Raw genomic sequence first — 23756 nt, 5'->3', positions numbered from 1 at the left:
AGCACCCGAGCATGGTAGTGCTCGCTCATCACTAGTTATGAGTACAGAGCACCCGAGCATGGTAGTGCTCACTCATCACTAGTTATGAGTACAGAGCACCTGAGCATGATAGTGCCCACTCATCACTACTCCCGACCTGAACTCACTATATATATATATGCCTATAAAGCTGTTGAGTTCAGGTCTCGAGACCTTCAACCAGTCCATATATCAGAGTCCATACTCTGACTGTAAATGTTCGATGTGTCAGGATGGCCTATGTCTGACTTTATAAATACCTTTTTGGCACCATTTTTACATATACTGTATTTTTCTGGATATTTTAAGTGTAATGCTTTAATTATTTTCTTTAGATGTGTTATTACTAGTTATGGTTTCATTGTCATCTTAGAATTACTTAATATGTTATGTCAAAAACACAACAAAATGGAAAAAAAAATTGGAAATAAATTCCACCTGTCATATGTGTTGTATTCAGTATTGTTCAAGAAGCTTCTTAGCAAATATCTCGTTAAATTGTTCTTGGGGGGAAAAAAATGCAGGAAAAATGTAAGTAAAACGCTGTATGTGAACACACCCTGAAGAGTCACTTGTGAAAAATCTGTGTTTTAGGCTACATGCGCACGCTGCATCTTTTTGTGTTCACAAACTGCAGCCAAAACTGCAGCCAAAATGCAGCCAAAACTGCACCTTGTCAGAGAGAGCCTGGAAATGTCACAAAAAACGCATGTAATTTTAGGTGCTTTGGTGCGTTTTCGGTGCGTTTTTGGTGCGTTTTTTACACCCTGCGTTTTTGCTGCGTTTTTGTGACAAATGTTGACAAAAATGCAGGAAGAATGAACATGGTGCATTTTATTTGTCACAAACCTTTGACAAATAAAACGCTGACAAATAAACTGCAACGTGCGCATGACAAATCTGACTTCGCATAGACTTTGCTGGGAAGTCAAATGTCAGAAAGTTCTGACGACAAAACTGCAGCCAAAAAAGCAGCAAAAAAGCAGGAAAAAAAAGCAGCGTGCGCATGTAGCCTAACAGTGCTGAATGAGCATTAAGGCTATGACCGCACTTTGCGTTGTGCTATTTGCAGTTTTGAACGCACGTTTTTGCCTTAATTGATTTAGCCAAATTTGCCTTTTCCAGAAATTTAGCGCTAAAAACGCATGCATATTTACCACGTTTTAGATGCGTTTTCAGCACTTTTTACATGCTTTTTCACCTGCGTTATGATAGATGCGTTTTGAACATCAAGACACTGCTAAATAAAGATTGAATAGTCAAACAGACTGAAAAAAGAGAAAAAAAAGCAAAATATATAATTTTTGAACTATTAAAGGAAATAGTTATATTTCATGAAATTATAGCGGTTTTATAATATTTATTGCTAAAATAGCAATAAAATCATAATTTTCACAAATTTAATTGTCGGACTATGTGTGTGTGTAAAGGGACATATTATTCCATTATTTTAATGTCAGAAAAGCATGCGTTTTTGAAGTCAAAAACTCAGTGTTTCTGCAACTAAAAAACATTTAAAACGCAGGAATTTTGATGTTTGTTGCTTTTTGATACTTCTCATTGACTTCAATGTTAGCAAAACGCTGCAGAAATGGCAAAAACAATTGACATGCTGCTTCTTTGAACGCATGGTTTTTGACACAAATTATGCAAATTAAACGCAGCGTTTTAAAACGCAAAGTGCGGTCTAGAAATCATCATTTTCCATAGACTATTATGAAAAAGCAAAACGCATGCATTTTGGCATAAAAACGCTGCAGTTCAAAACGGACCTAAAAAGCAGCTGAAACGCAGGTGGAAACGCAAAGTGCGGTCATAGCCTTAGTCTGAATGCTGTCAAAGAGTATTGTCAGCTGTGATAAATTTATAGTCTGTATGGGTTTTCAGCCTCAATTTTTTTCATGCAAAACAGAAAAATTTGACAATATAACCATGGCTGCAACAATCCAGCTATAGCAAAAATCTGTCTAACCGCGAGGGTCAGGAGTGAAGAGACAACGTTGTATGTACTATTGTATCCAGGTAATGACACAAGCAATGATGATATCCTAAATGAACAGGGTATGTAGACGGTAGACCCCATGGATCTAATGGAGTTTGGTTCAGATTTGTTTCTGGACTTGCTGCTGCAGATATATCTGTATACCCTCGGCAGGGACAGACGCAGTACAATGAGGACCCCTGTGCAAGAACAGAACATGGACCCGCTGCACTCCCACAGCTCATCATAATGCACTCATTTAAGGTCTTGATTAATTAAGAAAGGATTTCACACATCAGTCTTAATGAGCGACATACAGAATAATATGCATCAGTCTGATTAAGAGTCACTTAATGAATTTGGCCCATCTTTATCAGCGGCATGCATCTCAGTGGAGAAACATTTCTGGCTTAGGAAACACCACCACTTTGGGTGAACTCGACTGGGGGTTGTGGCCATGCTGCGTCCCACCCCTGCTGATCGCCACCCATTTTGGAACATCTGCCTAAAACTGGCAAAATTAACAAAAGTTGCAAAATTTTCACACAACTTCACATTGTGAAAATGTTTTGCAACTTTTCAAAGTGTTTTATGACAGTTTTATGGTATAATTTGGGGACTATGTGCCTCGGAAAAAAAGCTATGTAACAGCAGCGATCAGAGCTAGCTTCAATCGATGCTGTTTAATTAATTAAATACAACTGTAAAGGCCACTTTACACGCAACGACATCGCTAATGAGATGTCGTTGGGGGTCACGGAATTCGTGACGCACATCCGGCCTCGTTAGCAACGTCGTTGCGTGTGAAACGCAGGAACAACTGTTAATGATCAAAATTATTCACCATATTATTGATCGATGACACGTCGTTCTAATCTCAAATATCGTTGCTGCTTTTGGACGCAGGTTGTTCAGCAGCACACATCGCTATGTGTGACACCGCAGGAACGAGTAACAACATCGTACATGCGGCCGCCTGCAATGAGGAAGGAAGTAGGTGGGCGGGATGTTACGGCCGCTCATCTCCGCCCCTCTGCTTCTATTGGGTGGCCGCTTAGTGACGCCGCTGTGACGCCGCACGAACAGCCCCCTTAGAAAGGAGGCGGTTCGCTGGCCACAGCGACGTCGCTAGGCAGATAAGTCTGTGTGACGGGTCCGAGCAATGTTGTATGCCACGGGCAGCAATTTGGCTGTGACGCACAACCGACGGGGGCGGGGGCTTTCACCAGCGACATTGCTAGCGATGTCGCTGTGTGTAAAGTGGCCTTTAGTCTCTGACAGTAGCATTTAATTGGCATAATCCTAGTGAGTTCTTTCGGATGCCTATTCCAGGGACCTGCTGAAGCTGAAGACTCCCATTACCATGATTTATACTATACACTGCAATGAAGAAGTTTTTAACTCTGCCCTTACATTGAGATGACACTTCTCTCTGTAAAGATCTTTTTTTCTTAGTAATCATCTCATTGTTGTCACAGGCACAAATACTATTGAACGGTAAATCTGATAGATAGAAAGATATATAGATGATCATATTACAAAAATTTGTGTCTTTAGGACATAGAAATTTTGCAGTGTGCACATAATTGCATCTTCAAGCCATCTTGGTATAGGGGGGGTCTAAAAAATAATGGGAATTTATATATATATATATATATATATATAAAAAATCCAATTACAAAATAAATACATTAAAAGATAAGAATATTTAATATTGTTGTGTCCGTAAAAGTCGGAGTGTCAGAATATCAAAGTTATCTAATTAGAACAATCAGATGATTGCAGGTTCAAGTCCTCTTGGTATGGGGGTGTCTAAAAAGGAAAGTTAAACATTTTTTTTTTAATATATAAAAATAAAAGAAATTCCAATTAAAATATAAATACATTAAACAAAATTGGAATATTTCATATTGCTGTGTCTGTAAAAGTCAGAGGTGTCAAAATATCAAACTTTTTAACCCTTAAAGTAAATGCCGTAAATAAAAAAAAAAAGTCAGAATTGCCAGTTTTCGGGTTACCACAGCTTCCGTAAAAAAATGCAGCACAAAAGATATTAAATTGTCTTATAAAGTATATACTAAAATATTTATCGAGAAAAACAACAGCTCTGGAAGCAAATGACAAGCCCTCACCCAGGTCCATGTTGGCACTGTAATACGCAGCAGATAGTTCAGCCAGAAAACCCATCTGGAAAATCCGCAGCTTAAACATTCCTTAGATCAAATATGTCTTTGCAAACTATTTGGAGCTCTGACAGCTATAATGATATATTGAGAAATTAGTGGGGACCTTTAATCTGATTCATGCTGCCCAAACCGTGCAGAAAGACAGCTTGTTATCAGCTCCTATGCAATGCTTGATCATTTCAGAGAAAAAAACAGTTTAAGATCTGTCCGGTGACAATAGGATCGGCTTCTCCCCCCACCTCTCTAGGTGATTGACAGGTCTCTCCCATGTGTATTCATAGTTAGAAACCGGTCAATCATCTAAAGCATTGTGGGGAGAAGCCAGTCAGAAACAGCACCAAACTAGTCACGTCTTTGGCTATGGTTTCCATCCAGCTCCTCGAATTATAATTTCTCAAAAATGCCAGAGTTTCAGAGAAAAATTTAACTAGGCGGCGGCCATGCTCTGATTCATGCTGCTCGTGGTTTGGATAGCATGTGTTGCCCAATGAGTCCCTTAATCCAGGGGTCTCAAACGCGAGGCTGATTAGGCTTGTTTTTGCGGCCCGGAGGCCTTTTAACCCATTGATAATCGTGGTCGGTACAGGGGTCCCTACTGTCAGCACGTTCTTTTAGGTGATTGATTTTCCGGCGCCACAAAGAGAAGCTCTATGCACTATACCAATGGCAGCCGCCAGCCAATCAGAGGCAATCAGCTGACGTTGGTGTATGAACGTGACATATAGAAACAATGGCTCTTCAAAACTAGCATTTTTCACACTGGTTTTAAAAAGGAGGCAGAGAGGAGTGCCAAGCATCTGATTTACTATGAGGAGCACGCTTTGTAATGAATCAGGTGAAGCGCTGAGGAGTAAGATTTGTGAAATAAGAAACTCCATCGCTCATCATGAATTTGAAGAGTGGGGGTCGCCACACCCTGTCATGTACCAGCTCTGCCCACTTGTTGAAACTGGGCAAAAATGTCCAAAGTCTCAAAATTTGTGTGCAGCCCTGCATTGAGTAAAAATTGTACAACTTTTGAAAGCTTTTTGCACCAGTTTTCTGGAGTAAAAACCTTGATGAATGGGGGCCAATATGATCGTCGGGGGCTAATATGATCGTCGGGCTCCAGCAATTTGTGACCTGCCAGCAGCTCAAGTGTTTCATGGAGCACCAGAGGTCACAACTTAATACAAGTCTATGGGAGCCTCGTTCTGGCTCTCGTAAAGTTGCTTTGAGCGTTTTTTACGTAACTTCTGACTTCCCACCAGTCAGAAGTTACATTCTCAAGATGGTGCCAAGGGACCAGATCTGCGCTGAAAAAGCATGAAAATGCCAGAGGGTGAGTATAATACCAGGGGTAAGGGCCGTAGATTTAAAGCATCACTCCAAAGTGTAATGGCGCTTTAAAGCGACCCTTCACCCTGGCTTTGAAAAGTACAATCATGTACAATCCCTAACCTGGTGCTCACCGCTTGCCTCCTGCTTCTTTTTCCACTTAGATGGGCATTTTGGTACTTATGTTTCCAAGGTGTCAATTTTCATGGTATGTCTAAACCATGCCTCCATAGTACAGAAAAGGTAGGTGAGGCATGGTCCAGAACGTACATAATGCTCATAAAACTGCGACAGCCATCTTTAATGCATGAGAACCATTCAGGCCATCTCAGTGGAGCAGGTACTGTGGTAAGAGTCAAACACAGGTCACGAGATAGAGGTACCTATAACTTATAGGTGAAATGTTTAGAAGATGTATGGTATAGAAATGTATAATCAATTTTCAATGCCACAATGGGGGGTTACCATCACTGTTATCAGTTGGAAAATATATAGGGAAAATACATACTATAAAATTACCAAAAACTTGGCAAAAACATGAGGGAAGAGAAATATTCAAGGACATTTATGTGAAAATTTGTGATAAAATTTTCAGGCAGCAGATCTTTCATCAACTCCCAGAGGAACAACAGCTCAGCGCCTGGCCAGTAGTGGTGGGAAAGTATTACTTCTACCATCAATGTTGTATGCCCAAGAAACCTCCTTAATTATTACTACTACCAATGAAATCATGACATATTGGGGCCAACCATAAGGATGTTATCTCCTTTCTTAGCCCACACTTTGGACCAATAGGTCCTTTCCTCTTGGCAAAAATTACTTCTATAATCCATGTACCCAACAATACTCACTGTTCTTCGGAAGAAAGTCCTCATTTCTGCTTTTTGTGCTTAAGTCCTGAGGGTCTTTTGTATTCCTTAACGCTCTAGAAAAGTGCTCATCTACAACACTGTTAATGTCCCCCTGGTAATAAGTGAAAACCACGCAGCGAGAGCCCATCTCTGTCGTCTTCACAGGTTGCTCTTTAGTCCTATATTCGCCTGGGCTCTTCCTCAGATCCTCCATGTCTTACAGCTGGTCAGTGCCTAGATATCAAAGGTATAAAGTTATTATTCAGTACAAAACATGATCAATTAATACAATAGTCAACACATTATATAAACATTTCGGGTTTAGACTGGGGTCTCATAAAACCACCAGATGGAGTAGGGAGATTACTCTAAAGGCCCCATACAAATTAAAGAAACATTGAGCAAACCCAACAATTTCAAAGGAGATGGATAACTGTCAAATCAGTTTGGGGGCCTTCTGATTCTCCCCAATGAGAAAGAAGGAGCGGACATGTTACATTTCAACAGTCATTTCTTTTGTTCTCTTAGGAAATACAGTGGGGAAAAAAGTATTTTGTCAGCCACCAATTGTGTAAGTTCTCCCACTGAAAAAGATGAGAGAGGCCTGTAACTGACATCATAGGTAGATCACAACTATGAGAGACAAAATGAGAAAACAAATCCAGAAAATCACCTTATGGGGGAAAATAAGTATTTAGTCATCTAAAAACATGCAAGATTTCTGGCTCTCACAGACCTGTAACTTCTTCTTTAAGAGGCTCATCTGTCCTCCACTCATTACCTGTAGTAGTGGCACCTGTTTGAACTTGTTATCAGTATAAAAGACACATGTCCACAACCTCAAACTCCACTATGGTGAAGACCAAAGAGCTGCCGAAGGACACCAGAAACAAAATTGTAGCCCTGCACCAGGCTGCGAAGACTAAATCTGCAATAGGCAAGCAGCTTGGTGTGATGAAATCAACTGTGGGAGCAATAATAAGAAAATGGAAGACAGACAAGACCACTGATAATCTCCCTCAATCTGGGGGTCCATGCAAGATCTCACCCCGTGGGGTCAAAATGATCACAAGAACGTGAGCAAAAATCCCAGAACTATATAGTGGGACCTAGTGAATGACCTGCATAGAGCTGGGACCACTGTAACAAAGGCTAGCATCAGTAACACACTACGCCACCAGGGACTCAGATCCTGCAGTGCCAGACATGTTCCCCTGCTTAAGCCAGCACATGTCCGGGTCCATCTGAAGTCCGCTAGAGAGCATTTAGATAATCCAGAAGAGTATTGGGAGGATGTCATATGGTCTGATGAAACCAAAGAAGAACTGTTTGATAGAAACACAACTTGTCGTGTTTGGAGGAGACAGAATGCTCAGTTGCAGGCAAAGAACACCATGCCCACTGTGAAGCACAGGTGGGTGGTAATATCATGCTTTGGGGCTGTTTCTCTGCAAAGGGACAAGGACGACTGATCCATGTACATGAAAGAATGAATGGGGTCATGTTTTGTAAGATTTTGGGTGCAAACCTCCTTTCATCAGCAAGGGCATTGAAGATGAAACAAGGTTGGGTCTTTAAGCATGATAATGATCCCAATCACACCACTATGCAACGAAGGAGTGGCTTCGTAAGAAGCATATGAAGATCCTGGAGTGGCCTAGCCAGTTTCCAGATCTCAACCCCATAGAAAACCTTTGGAGGGAGTTGAAAGTCCGTATTGCCCAGCAATAGGCCCAAAACATCACTTCTCTAGAGGAGATCTGCATGGAGGAATGGGCCAACATACCACCAACAGTGTGTGCCAACCTTGTGAAGACTTACAGAAAACTTTTGACCTCTGTAATTGCCAACAAAGGATACGGTATATAACAATATATTGAGATGAACTTTTATTATTGATATTATTGACCAAATACTAATTTTCAACCATAATTTGCAAAAATAAATCTTGCCAAATCAGAAAAGCTGATTTTCTGGATTTGTTGTCTCATTTTGTCTCTCATAGTTGGGGTCTACCTATGATGTCAATTAGAGGCCTCTCATCTTTTTAAGTGGGAGAACTTGCACAATTGATGGCTGACTAAATACTTTTTTCCCACTGTATGTTGCTACCAGTTGTGTCTGACAATGACTTTCCCACCGAGCATTCACGTGTAGGGAAGTAGTGAAAAACAGCTGTCGGCAACTATCTAAAATGTATGGCACTTATATGGAACAAAATAAAAACACACAGTAACTCTATATGTTTTTGGATTTTTAAATTGAAATCCATGGATATATAATGACAAAAAATTCTTATTTTACAACAAAAGTAAGTTTTAGTGTCTACACATTGGCAATAGCCATTGTAATGGCAGAATACAGAAGCTTTGAGGACCAGAATTGTGGCCTATTAGTTATCAGTTTAAAAAAATGGAGAAGACTAAGCACAAATGGATCTAATATTTATAACTATTTACCTATAAAAACTATTGGTATAATTCAACTCTGGATGATCACGTGAACATAGCATGCATTAATTAAATCAAGTGCAATAAAATTACTACAAGAAAAACTAATATACGGTAATCCTCAGACTACCAGGAGCCAAAGTCACATTGGATCCCCCAGGGAGAGACGTGTTGTAAAAGCATAAGTGCTATTGTTCTGCAGCCCGACAGCAGGGTTTCTACTCAACGTAATTACCAGTTGCAGAATATAATTATAAAAATTGCTAGAAGTGGCCATAAACATGAAGATATGCACCAAACCCACCAAGGCTGGATCATGACACTGGTTGTTAGAAAAGGACACAATGCAAGATTTCTGGTGCAAGAGTGACATTCCACATGCACGGCTGCCCTCTGGTTGCTGACTATCCTCTATGATGAAAGTCTTTCATCATCAGCAACAACAAAAAACTATAACTCCTTCATCAGAGGAACAATTCCAATAGTTCAGTACCATAGACCAAATCATTAAAGATTTTAATGCCCTACTAACTTACCAACAATTCTCATTACATTCATCGTCTGCTTAATATGACTACTTTTAATTAGTGGCAGATCCTATCTGCCCATATTTTTGTAGACTTTTAGTCCAGGAGAGGCATGAAATTAGCATAGAGTACCATCAAAGAGAGGTCACCTTGCCGCAGTTGATGGGCTCACATGAATTGGCTAGTTTATGCTCTAAATAACTTCATTTTTCTAAGTATATTTCATAGAGCATTAATGATGTTTAAATTTCATCTATTCTACATTTGCATATATCTTAGCACTTATGGAGCGCTCCTGTATTCTTTTGTTTGTGTTGTTATAGAACCTGGCACCTGTTCACACTTCTGATGTTCAATTTGGAAATGCAGGATATTGTTGTTTTTTTTCAGTATATATTGAAGGTGTAGACAGCCTCCTATTACCACTGTCTCCTCCCATCAGCCCCAGGGTATTTTTAATTATTGCCAGATCCTACCTGCCCATATAGTTGTAGACGTTTAGTCCAGGAGAGGCATGAAATTAAGATAGGGTGCCATCAAAGAAAGGTCACCTTGCCATGGCTGATGGGCACATATGCATTGGCCAATTGATGCTCTAAGTGCCTTCCTTTTTCTAAGTATATTTCATATAGCATTAATGCATTTCACATTTCATTTATTCTAGGTTAGCATTTAGAGAGTGCTGCCGTATTCTTTTGTTTATGTGTAATGACAAATTAGTATCTATTAGTTATCTGTCTTATTTTGTTTTGTTTTTGCGTTCCCTTTTGATCTTCTATTCTTAGGGTTTATGAATCAATAAAATTGTTATACGTAATTCAGGAACTGTTTGGATGTGATACTATACTTTTTGCAAATACTAAGTTAAAGTAACATACCAAGTCTAGCCAAAAGTGTGCCATCGTTTTTTTAATGAAATAGTTGGCATAATATATCATTATTTTACGACTTACCTATCCAGCAATTTATTGAAAAATGTCCAACTAAGATAGCTTTCCTAGAGTTAGAAATATACGGCTGCTTTTTATAAAAATGAACAGTACCAAGTTTGTCCACAGGTTTGCTGCTGAGCTCTAGTTACTTCACCATTAGATTTATGTTGACCTGAATGCCCTTTAAAGGGGACAAACCACCAGGATTTTCCTATATAAACTAAAGCCAGTGCTATACTGGCGCTATCATGCTGATTCTATACATACCTTTAGTTGTGAGATTGGATGTATACTTTGTGAAATATAGGCAAATAAAGCTTGTGAAATGCACTGTTACTTGATTGATAAGTGCTGCAGAATATCGAATATGTGGGTCGAATTTTGCTAGTTATTCCCCTGTCTGCCTGCCTGTTGTTCCTCCCCCTGTCCTTCCTTTTTCCTTCCTCCCCCTGTAATAACAGAGACAGGGAGAGGAAGGACAGGTAGGCAGGAGGGAATAACTAGCAAAATCTGACCCACCTATTAGATATTCTGCAGCACCTATCAATCAAGTAACAGTGCATTTCGCAAACTTTACTTGCCTGTATTTCAGAAAGTATATATCCGATCTCACAACTAAAGGTATGTATAGAATCAGCATGATAGCGCCAGTATAGCACTGGCTTTAGTTTACATAGGAAAATCCTGGTGGTTGGTCCTCTTTAATGGGATCGAAAGTTATCTCCTGTCCGTAGAATTGAGGATGATCACTTGGGGTCCCACAACAATCTGTAGAACGGGTTTTTGATCTCAAGACTGGGACTCTACAGATTTGAAACCTCTGTTCCATTACTTTTCTATAAAACCATTTTACTCTGCAAACTTCCGCAGTTGTATAGACATTGCATGAAGTGGAGATGGAGCATGGACATCTCTGCTCCAAGATGGGATTTTACATATTAAGACCTAAAGCCGATTTTAGGGATCACACCAGTTGGACCTCCGAGATCAGTTATGCTATGTACAGAGGGAAAAACGTTTGATTCTGGAAATATCCTTTTATTTCAAGCAAAGACACAGTTACAGAGGGTGCAGAGGGAGCAGTACCACCCATGCCCTGTCATTGGTAATAACGAAAAAATGTCTCCAGGTGAGAAATTCCATTCGGACTAATGCATGCCATATTGTATTAGTCATAAAGTTTTTTATTTATGCATAAACATAATAATAATCAATTATAAAATACTATAACATGGTAGTCAACTGATTGCTTCCTTTGTACTCAGAGTGCTCGATCAAAGACATTATATGGGTACAAGCAGCAATCAGTCATTCTAGACAAATAATCGGCGTGTCAGGAAAGACAGATCGGCAAAGACCGAAGCAGAGAATGTTTCATAGTAACCCGTAAAACGCCCAATGTTGCCAGCATAATACGGTTTTTCTTCCTAGTAAACAGTTCAAAAAGGTAACAGAACTGACATGACAAGACGAAAAGTAAGTTTGAAGTCTAAACACTCGCAGCACACAGAGGTTAAACTAACAAGATGACAATAGGAGTTACAAAACCCGTTGTGGGCGAGTTCTTCCACTAAATGCCTTCTAATCTCCTCATCTACCAAGGCAGTAATTCCGTGTCTAACACTTTCTGAGAACAATGTGTCTGATTCCACCTCAATGAAAGTATCACAAATCTGAAAATAGTCAGGTATGATGGACTACTTTGGATAACCTAAGAAAGTCCATTAGGTACTGACTGTAGTCTCTAATGACTTAAAGGGAACCTGTGATCAGGATTGTATATCCCTAACTGATGGCATGTATGTAAAGGTGCTTTAATGCTGATTAATTCTTTACTTTTATTGTAGAAATCCATTTTGCTATTTTGGAGAAATCCATAGTGGCTATTGTATGCTAATGAGCTGCAAGTGCACTGGGTGGGGCTTGAACTTCTCCCTTGCCTTTTTCCCTATTCCCCACTTGTTGTCTGTCTTCTGTCTCTGACTGATAGATCACTAAAACATGAGTGACCTAGAATCCGTTTTGCTGTTTTCGAGAGATCCATAGTGGCTATTGTATGCTAATGAGCTGCAAGTGCAGTGAGCGGGGCTTGCACTTCTCCCTTGACTCTCTCTCTCTATTCTCTGCCTGTTGCCTGCCTTTTGTCTGACTAACAGATCACAAAATATGAGTAACTTAGAATCCATTTTGCTATTTTTGAGAGATTCATAGTAGCTATTGTATGCTAATGAGCTGCAAGTGTAGTGGGCGGGGCTTGCAATTAATTCTCCTTTGCCTCTCTCCCTATTCTCTGCCTGTTGCCTGCCTTCTGGTTCTAACTGACAGATCACTAAAACATGAGTGACCTAGAGAAAGGAGACAAGCAGTGGGCGGGGAATAGGGAGAGAGGAAGGAGAGTTGTAAGTGCAGGCTATACCCATTATACTTGCAAATCATTAAAGGGAACTTGTCACCAGATTTGACGACTATAACCTGCGGCCACCACCAGTGAGCCCTTATATACAGTATTCCAGAATACTGTATATAAGAGCCCTGGCTGCTGTATAGAACATAAAAAACACTTACAATACCTGCGGGGCAGTTCGGTCCATGGGTGTTGCTGCTCTCCGGTCCAGCACCTCCTCTCTTTGGTCTGGCGGTCCGGCGCCTCCTCTCTTCGGTCTGGCGGTCCGGCGCCTCCTCTCTTCGGTCTGGCGGTCCGGCGCCTCCTTTCTGCTGCGACCGCCATCCTCCTTTCATCCAGCCCAGTATGGATGATGTATTCTACATCATCCACACAAGCCGGCATTGCGGTCCTGCACAGGCGCACTTTGATCTGCCCTGCTCGGGGCAGATAAAAGTACTGTAATGTGCAGGTGCGAGGAAAGATGAAAGATCGCCCACGCAGGCGCACTACAATACTTCATCTACCTTGAGCAAGGTAGATCAAAGCGCACCTTCGCAGGACCGCAATGTCAATGTAGAACAGGTCATCCATAATGTGCTGGGTCGAAGGAGGACAGCCATCACATCAGAGAGGAAGAGCCAGACCGGAGAGACGAGGCTCTGGACTGGAGAGCAGCGACACCCATCGGACCAGACCGCCCAACAGGTCAGTATAATAAAAGTGTTTTGTACGTTATACAGTGCAGCCTGGACTCTTATATACAGTATTCTAGAATGCTGTATATAAGAGCCCACTGGTGGTGGCCGCAGCTTATAGTCGCCAAATCTGATGACAGGATTCTCTTAATATACAATATCCACTATTGATTTCTTGAAAACAGCAAGAAAATAAGTATTTAATCAACATTAAAGTGTATAAAGCGTATAAAATCCTGATTACAGATTCTGTTTACGATCCATTATCACTAAACAACCGACAGCAAACGGCCACCAGTTTGCTGATCAGAATTTGTTTAATAGCCTATTATAGGGCATTTACACCGTCTGGTAATTGCACAGTGTAAACAGGTTGCCGATCTCCCAACGAATAAGCAAACACTTGTTCGTTAGGTGAAACGCTCTTTTGGTTTATGCAACAGATCATCATTCTCGGCAGCACATCATCCCTTATAAACAGGACTTGCGCCGAGGACAACAACGGCAGCGTATGTGCACTGAGCAATCTATTACAGATTGTTCAGCGCACAAATAAAGCGCTGTCTGCCTGTGTAAATTGGTTATTAAACGACCGCCGATCAACAAGCTAATAACTGATCAATTGTTGTTTTGTGTCGCCAGTCATCTAGGGTAAACAGACGTAACATGGGCAGACCGCCTGATTTGTATTTATTTTTTATTTTATATTTATGATTGCATTCTAAAATTGTACTGACTGTTGCAGCTGCTGCCTGACATTGACTGCTACCTAGTACAGTGATAATCAATATACCGTATATGAAAACTCCTTTTTCTTAACTATTACTACAATTTTCAAATAATATTACAATCTTTATGTCCATTGTTTATACCGGACAAGTAAAAAAAATGATCATTTATTGTAAAGAATAGTTTTTTTGAGACTGGCGGTAGAGGTTGCAGGAAAGACCAGAATTTCCGTAAAGTCTTTGTTATCTGTTTCTGGCGTCATTATCATTACAGATTAACATATTTCTCTTAGGATATATTTGTTTCCTATTCAGACAACCTTTAGAAGGACAGACAAGTAACTTTGATATGAAAGTTACACTGTAGAAAGAAAGATTGTGTAAAGGGGTTTCAAAAGGTATGATTTAAGCTGGGGCTATGCGGCCATTTTGGCTAAGGCACAAGTTATGCGGCTAAAGCTAGCTTGGTTTTGCTGCTACATTGTATTACAAGTTAATACTGTACTGTGACTGGCGCAAAAGGTGCAACCATGTATGAGATTTTGTGACTTGCCTGGTGCGGTTTCAGTACCCTTGTTTCGCACTGTAATCCCATTGACTTGTATTGCGCAACAATGTAGCAGCAAAACTTAGTAAGCGTTAGCCGAGCGCCTTGTGCCAAAGTAGCCTCAGCCTTAAAGGGAATCTATCAGCAGGTTTTTGCTATCTCATCTGAGAGCAGCATGATGTAGGCGAAGAGATTCTGAATCCAATGATGTATCACTTAGATTACTGGGTGCAGCTGTTCTGACACAATCACAATTTTTAGCTTTAGCCATGTAGCAGAGCTGAGAGAGCTGTCCCCAACCACACCAGGCTCTCTATAGAGATTGTATATTGACAGTGGTGTGGCAGAGGAGGGGGAGTGCCGGACTGCCGTGTGTGTGACATTGTAGTCCCAGCAATGATAAGTCCTGCTGCTTAAACAAACATAGCAAATAAATAACAGATCCTGACAAAACATACATCCATGAATTCTCTGGGTTAACCCTTACAGCGTGCTGTCTTCAGCTTACATAGCAAAAACCTGCTGACAGATTCCCTTTAATATAACTGTCATACTAAATCTGTATATAATAAATGATAATCCTCCATTTGGTTCCTGAAATCAGCAAGAAATATAAAACTTTCATGACTGCACAGTAAATTTATGAGCAAGCACAAATCTATAGCTGCCATAACACGGATGCTACAATGGTTGGCATTACAGCTGTATGAAAGCAGCGCTTGATCCTCATAATGTGTCTACATGGGATCTCTAGAAAAATTCTAACTTCTCAAACATTTGCTTTTTATTTTTGGAATTATACCATCACATTATTAGACTGCTTTTTACATCATCCCATATGTTTTTATTCTTATGTAAACCCCATTTTTTTTCTCATTATTAGCACTAAAAATGACTCTAGAAGATATTTTAGTGAAGTTATCACATTATCAAAATTAAAAATAAAACAAAAAAAAACAAAAACAAAAAAAAAAAAAATCTGCGGTGGTACACTGTTAAGGGGGCTTTACACACAGCGACATCGCTGCCCGTTGCCGGCAGAATAAAGGTGCGTTGCTGTTCGTTGTTCTCGGGGTGTCACACATAGCAATGTGTGCTGCCTCAGGAACGACGAACAACCTGCGTCCTGAACCAGCAACGATTTTAGGAAAATGAACGACGTGTCAACGATAAACGATAAGGTGAGCAATTTTGATTGTTAGCGATCGCTTGTACGTGTCACACTCAACGACGTCGCTAACGAGGCCGGATGTGCGTCACGGATTCCGTGACCCCAAAGACATCCCGTTAGTGATGTCGTTGCGTGTAACGGGGCCTTCAGGCCAATAGGTGGCAATTAAAACCTGACGTCCCAGTATTTTTACAGAATTCAGAGGGTTTTTTAGGGCAATGTAAACATAGACCTCAGCGTTAAGATATTGTTGCATACTTTAAATCGGTAGTAGAGAATTGGTTTTACTTACTGTCTATAGGGCGAAACAGATATCCATGGCTTACATTTAACAAAATCCTTTTAAAAAAATGACGCACTGCAAGAACAATGGCTTAGAGAGGTCTTAGATTTCCATTTGTGTGCTTCAATTGCTTATTTATACAGTATGTATGACAGGGGCATACATAGAATCATAGGGTCCCATAGCAGAAGTTCTAAGTGGCCCTCACGCCCCAAAAAGAAAAAAAATATATATATTTATCTGGGTCACATAAGAACATTTCTTAGAACTTTACAGCCCTTACAAAGAAATTTTCCTTCTATTGAAGTCCCCAGATTCCCCTTTCATTGCACCCATAAAGTATGATGACAACAAAAGTACCCCACAAACACTGTATGATACCCCATGGTCAATCCCTTCCACAGTACACATTCACAGTATGATGTCCCTTCTGTACCCCTACTCAATTACTCCAGCAAAGTATGATGACCCCAACAAAGGATGATCCCCAAATGTGACCCCCACACAGCAGTATAATGGCCCTACATACAGTATAATGGCTCCTACACCTCTTCACGCTAATGGCCCCCACTAGCCATCAAAACAGTATAATAGCCCCCAAATAGCCCTCCACACAGTATGATAGACCCCATACAAACCTTCACACTGTACGATTGCTTTGGTACTTTATAAAGGCCCTCAACTAGCCCTTGATAAATTATAAAGGCTCCCTCATAGCCATCCAAATATTATAATGGCCCCACAATGGCCCCACAAAGCCTTCCATATAGTATAATGGCCCCCATGCAGCCTTCCATATAGCATAATTGGCCCATATAGTCTTCCATATAATATTATGCACCCCCCCCCCATTGTCCTCCATATAGTAAAATTGGCCTTCAAATAGTACAGTGCACCCCACATAGTCCTCTATATATTATAATGCACCCCATAGTCCTCTATATATTATAATGCACCCCATAGTCCTCTACATATTATAATACACTCCCATATTCCTCCACACAATATAGTGTACCCTATAGTCCTCCAAATAGTATAATGCATACCCCATAGTCATCCATAAAGTATTATGGCTATTGGTGACCAGTTTACTATACTCACCACTCTTCTTTCCCTCGCTACTCCGGTCTTCTTAGCCAGAGGTCAGCAGCTCTAAACATCTCAGCACAGTAGACGCGCAATAGTGACGTCATTGACCCACTGCGCTGATACGTCAGATCTGAGATGCTGAGGGACAGTGATGAAGCAGGGAAAGCGGAACACTCGCTCTTTTATCATTGCTTTCAACTGTGTTGGCATCCGCAATGCCGATACAGTTGAAAGTGCAATATCGGGTCGGGAGGGCCCGCTGCCAGTACACCAGGTTCCCCTAACTCACAGGCTCCATAGCAGGTGTGCGGTCTGACGCTATTGGCAGTATGCCACTGATGTACTATAATAACTCGTATTCCACTACAAACATAAAAGGTATTGCATATATCTTGTCCATAAGATAGGGCACAAGTTAAAGCAGTGTCTTTTAGCTTGAGTATTACATGTGCCCTATTATGACATTATGATGTATATATTCCTGTGGGAACAAATGATGGCGCATGTAAAAATCCAACATGCCCCATCCTTCCTTCCTATGCTGTTTAGTAAAGCTAGATCAGCCATGAGAGGTGTGGATAAGTTTTCTATCATTTGTATAGCCACCATAACTTAAAGAACAGGTGCACAAACACATGGGCATCATAAAGATCTCTTAAGGAAGCAGTGTAGAAAAAAAATGCACTGTGTAATGCAACTTATATTTACTGCATCTACTTATTGTAGATGAGATCTGAATCAGGGATTTAACGAACAGCAAAGAGAACATTTCTGTGTCATGATGAAATTATGTATCAGTTATGCCCAGAGCAGGGACAGATTTACACAAAATAAGCTCTTAGCAATTATGCCTATATCACACAGTACCAATGCCTGCGCTCATTTGCCAGTAGGGTACACAAGACCCCAGAAACTTATTACTTATCCTATGAGTAGTTTTAACTATAGGGAAACCCCTTTAATCACTTCCTGACTTGTGAGGTATATGTCAAGTGCAGGTATATGACTGAGGTTCAGGAGCTAAGGCCCTCTGCATACATGGGTGCCAGCTGTGTTATACAGCCAGCACCTACTATTAGCAGTAGTGATTAGAGCTAGCTTAGGTGCTGCTGCCACTCATTACCATTGTTCCACCATTCACCTCACCATGATGCAATTGTAGGATTGGTTGTTGATGGATAACCATAGCAGCAGTTTCCACCATCTTTGTCCTCCTCTGAAGTCCAGTTCAGTCCATGACTTTCACCAAATACTACAATACTCATTCATTGCAATAAGAGATGAGTGAAAACATTTGCAGGTTGTTGGTCAAGCAGACATGTCAATAATTCGTAGCTACTGGATGGGTGCCCTGCAACCCATCTTCTACCTGCCGGAATGATGTTGCACCATGGGTCACAAACCAAAAGGAGCACCCAGGATACGAGAAGGTAGGGGGTGGTCTACAGGGCAGCCGCAGTGTAGCCATGTATTAGGCCGCTTTCACACTGCATTCCTCTGCCCGTTCAGTGGTCCTGTCAGAGCTTCTGTCCGAACCCCCAAAAAATGTATGCGCCGATGGGGCCACTGACTATAATGGTGCAGATGGAGTCACCATATGCACATACTACGTCTTGGTGTCCACCTCCAATAAGCATATACTATCGCAAATGGTGCACAACAGAGCACACAGTGATTCCGTCTGCATCATTATAGTGAATGGCCTTGTCTGCACATACATCTGAAACCCGGGGGGTTTGGATAGAGGCCCAGATGGGACCATTGATCGGAGAGAGGAACGCAGTGTGAAAGCGGCCTTACTGATATGGCTGTTGAATCAGGGTCCTGCAAATCGATTTGCTCATCTCTAATTGAAGTATATTGTGCAAGTGATCAAAACCTAGATAGAGTAAAAAAATATTTTAAAAAATAGTACAAAAATTATGCTAAAAATATAATTAAAAAAAAGTCATAAATATTCACAGTTTTCCCATTCAGAAAAAAAAAAATAAAAGAAAAATAACCCATAAGATAAAAGGTGTAAAGAAAAACAGCCAAACACCTCAACTCTCAAAAATGCAAACAAAAATGATCAAAAAGTCAAATAGAACCCAAAATGGTACTAAATAAAAAACACAGCTCGCCATGCAAAAACACACCCTTATGCTCAATTAACAGAAAAATAAAAATATTTTTGGTTTCAGAAATTGGTAAATCAAATCATTATAGCTTTAAGTTTTTAACTTTTAAAACTAGTAAAAAAAAAAAAAATAAAAAAAAATAAATGTGTGTGTATATATACATATATATATATATATATATATATATATATATACACAGTATATGATAATTCAGAGTTCGTTTTCCACAGAATTCAGAAATAATTTATATTCTTAAAACCAAATCTGAATTTCGAGATTTTTTACCAAGTGTATTTTTGCTACCTCAAAGACCAGGACAAAAAAAAAAGAGAGTGACCTAGTTCACATTCAGAGGATGGGACGGCGAAAGACAATGTGATGAAAATCCCCTTAAATTTCTGGTGCTTTTAGGGGATTTCTGTATTTTATAGACAAATGGAGCCTCTTTTACACAAATGTATTGGATTGTTTGGTTCAGTTCTTTTTAGTGTTTTGTTCCAGCATTTTATATGTTGATTTTATTATTTTAGTGTGTTTTAGATGTTTTTTTCTCATTTCCCAGCCAATAATACAGATGGAATATGGAAGAAGAAGCAAAATAAAGTCTGGCACTTTCATGCTTCATTGAAGTCAAACATTATATCAATACTGACAACTGGAGAACATGTTTGAAATGTAATATAAGGTGACGTGAATCGCCCTATGGACTCCGATTCATATTGGATAAATGAGAGTTTATATCCTTGTATAAATGACACATAAATTCTATGCATATTTATGTATTAATGTCTTATGACGTCCTATAGATAAGTTTTGTTGGACTTCAGAATCTAAAAGAAGAAAAAGGCAATTTCTTGGGCTATTCTTCCCTAGAAGCATATAGTATCTCTGTAATGCAGGACCCTGCGGCGTGCCCATTACTCCTCCGTACTATGCATAGACTGTGCCACCATACAGTAAAAATCAGAATTGCTTATATGATGTAGAAGCTAAATTAATTTATTGGGGTAATCCCATCTCATCCATTTATGAAATATGTTATGGAAGACCCTGGCTATGGTAACTGTACCTATCTAACAAATGGGGCCCTGACATGTCGCTGTCAGTGGATAGGGTGGCTTGAAATTGTCATTCATTGGCAATCACCTCCCCACTGACAGTCAAACGCTATGGGCTCAGTTCTCCACCATCGGCATGACCCATATCTACCATATATGTCTATCAGATCCCGTGAAGGTCTCATCTATCATACATGTCTGTCAAATCCCATGAAGGTCTCATCTACCATACATGTCTGTCATATCCCATGAAGGTCTCACCTACCATACATGTCTGTCAGATCCTATGAAGGTCTCATCTACCATACATGTCTGTCATATCCCATGAAGGTCTCCTCTACCATACATGTCTGTCAGATCCCGTGAAGGTCTCATCTACCATACATGTCTGACATATCACATGAAAATTTCATCTACCATACATGTCTGTCAGATCCTGTGAAGGTCTCATCGACCATACATGTCTGTCATATCCTGTGAAGGTCTCATCTACCATACATGTCTGTCATATCACATGAAAATTTCATTACCATACATGTCTGTCATATCCCATGAAGGTCTCATCTACCATACATGTCTGTGATATCCCATGAAGGTCTCATCTACCATACATGTCTGTCAGATCCCGTGAAGGTCTCATTTCAGTGGTTAGCACTGCAGTCTTGCAGTGCTGGGGTCCAGGGTTCAAATCCCACCAAGGACACCATCTGCAAGGAGTTTGTATGTTCTCCCCGTGTTTGCGTGGGTTTCCTCCAGGTTCTCCGGTTTCCTCCCACACTCTAAAAACATATTGATAGGGAACCTAGATTGTGAGCCCCCAATGGGGACAGTGATGTCAATGTATGTAAAGCGCTGTGGAATTAATAGCGCTATATAAATGAATAAATATTATTATATTTTCATTATTATCTACCATACATATCTGTCAGATCCCGTCAAGGTCTCCTCTACCATACATGTCTGTCAGATCCCGTGAAGGTCTCATCTACCATACATGTCTGTAATATCCCATGAAGGTCTCCTCTACCATACATGTCTGTCAGATCCCATGAAGGTCTCATCTACCATACATGTCTGTAATATCCCATGAAGGTCTCCTCTACCATACATGTCTGTCAGATCCCATGAAGGTCTCATCTACCATACATGTCTGTCAGATCCCGTGAAGGTCTCATCTACCATACATGTCTGTCAGAACCCGTGAAGGTCTCATCTACCATACATGTCTGTCATATCCCATGAAGGTCTCCTCTACCATACATGTCTGTCAGATCCCGTGAAGGTCTCATCTACCATACATGTCTGTCATATCCAATGAAGGTCTCATTTACCATACATGTCTGTCAGATCCCGTGAAGGTCTCATCTACCATACATGTCTGTCATATCTAATGAAGGTCTCATCTACCATACATGTCTGTCAGATCCCGTGAAGGTCTCATCTACCATACATGTCTGTCATATCTAATGAAGGTCTCATCTACCATACATGTCTGTCAGATCCCGTGAAGGTCTCATCTACCATACATGTCTGTCATATCTAATGAAGGTCTCATCTACCATACATGTCTGTCAGATCCCGTGAAGGTCTCATCTACCATACATGTCTGTCATATCCAATGAAGGTCTCATCTACCATACATGTCTGTCAGATCCCGTGAAGGTCTCATCTACCATACATGTCTGTCAGATCCCATGAAGGTCTCCTCTACCATACATGTCTGTCATATCCCGCGAAGGTCTATATACATAACTGGCGCTATAGTTGGCTAGTGAGCATTGTAAAGGTTTTGTTAAATTCCAGATAAAGAGCTGAAAAATGCAAAAGAAATATTAATAAGAAGAATATTTAGAAGTAATTCCAGTAGGTCGTAAAAAATCCAATTTTTGTAGGATCTTCTGAAATACTTGGTCATCTTAGGACGCAGGTCACATACAACTCACACAGATGTCAGACATTCTACCTGTGTCGTTCGATACGTTTACAAGTTAGGACAGCTTTGTCCCCATTTTGCATTCTTTACCTTATCAGATATGTAGTGATGAACTTTGCTCCCATGTAAAACTCTTGTGCATGGTCCTAAGTGTAATACTCCAGTCTTGGCTCGGTGTCCTCAGAGCATACAGGTGAGATGTGATCCTTCCAGCAGCCGAGCAGCAATGTCTGGCCTGACAGCTCCGCTCTGATCTTTCTGGTGTTAAAGGCGTTTCCAACCCTGTGACAAGGAATGTATAAAATGCACCCAAACTTGAAAACCAGGAACAAGGAACATGGGTTCTGCTGGGTTTCTTCTGTGGTGAACAATAAGCGAGCAGCTTTTACTGCAAAGTTCTTTTGTGTAAAACAATACAAAGATTGTAAACTAGGAAGAGTGTCCAGTGTAAGCGAAGGTCACCACCAGGCCTGTACATGTCGGTGACCGGAGGATATCTATAGAGGTGGTGCTGACTGACAGCACTCTTCATAAATCCCATAAATGAAGTAAACTAACAAAGCTTCATGATGTTATCCGGAAAAAAAATATAAACTACATGGTGAGGGCGTGTAAACTGAGGAAATGTCTTCTTTGTATTGACACAAAAGAGTACAAAAAACGGGACAATGTCACATATTAAGGTCTACAGTAGATAAAAGTAGCTTGAACCGTGGATTTCAGGTGGACACAAGAATTGGGCCTTTGAACTTAAATCACCTGATCCCTTTTATTTAAATGGGGAGCATACATTTCAGTCAGATGTTAGGGTTATAAAAATTGGCCAGTTGGAATTCAATCATATGATTCTTTTGTTTGCAGGGAAGATAAGCTGAAGACAGATGTCGGGGGACATAGGGATCGGGTGCTTGGAATTCAATCACTTGACCAATTTTGTTTGGAGAGGGGAAATAGCACGATGGCAGTTGTCGTTGGACATAAGGATTGGGTGGTTGCAATCCAGTCCTTTTTTTCCAGCATGGAGATTAGCTAATGCCATATTATTCTGGCAGTGTCCCTTAGGGTACCTTCACACTTTAGCGATGCAGCAGCGATCCGACCAGCAATCTGACCTGGTCAGGATCGCTGCTGCATCGCTACATGGTCGCTGGTGAGCTGTCAAACAGGCAGATCTCACCAGCGACCAGTGACCAGCCCCCAGCCAGCAGCGACGTGCAAGCGACGCTGCGCTTGCACGGAGCCGGCGTCTGGAAGCTGCGGACACTGGTAACTAAGGTAAACATCGGGTATGGTTACCCGATGTTTACATTAGTTACCAGCGCACACCGCTTAGCTGTGTGTGCAGGGAGCAGGGAGCCGCGCTTAGCGCTGGCTCCTTGCTCTCCTAGCTACAGTACACTTCGGGTTAATTAACCCGATGTGTAATGCAGCTACATGTGCAGAGAGCAGGGAGCCGCGCACACTGCTTAGCGCTGGCTCCTTGC

The 23756-nt window shown here is 40.7% G+C and overlaps 1 protein-coding gene across 1 annotated transcript in view; it reads right to left on the bottom strand.

The window, feature by feature from the left end:
* Nucleotides 1-22498, bottom strand: part of VGLL1 (vestigial like family member 1) — a 32037-nt gene extending 9539 nt beyond the window's left edge. The window contains exons 1-2 of the mRNA XM_075323759.1: nt 22363-22498; nt 6354-6587 (exon numbers count right to left, since the gene is read on the bottom strand). Coding sequence (XP_075179874.1) covers nt 6354-6567 — 214 coding nt within the window. The 5' untranslated portion in view covers nt 6568-6587; nt 22363-22498. The remainder of the gene's footprint in view (nt 1-6353; nt 6588-22362) is intronic.
* Between the last annotated feature and the right edge of the window lie 1258 nt (nt 22499-23756).

This window comes from Anomaloglossus baeobatrachus, chromosome 9 (assembly GCF_048569485.1).
Source record: "Anomaloglossus baeobatrachus isolate aAnoBae1 chromosome 9, aAnoBae1.hap1, whole genome shotgun sequence".
NCBI classification, from domain to species: Eukaryota; Metazoa; Chordata; class Amphibia; order Anura; family Aromobatidae; genus Anomaloglossus; species Anomaloglossus baeobatrachus.
This window is presented reverse-complemented; position numbering and strand designations above follow the sequence as displayed.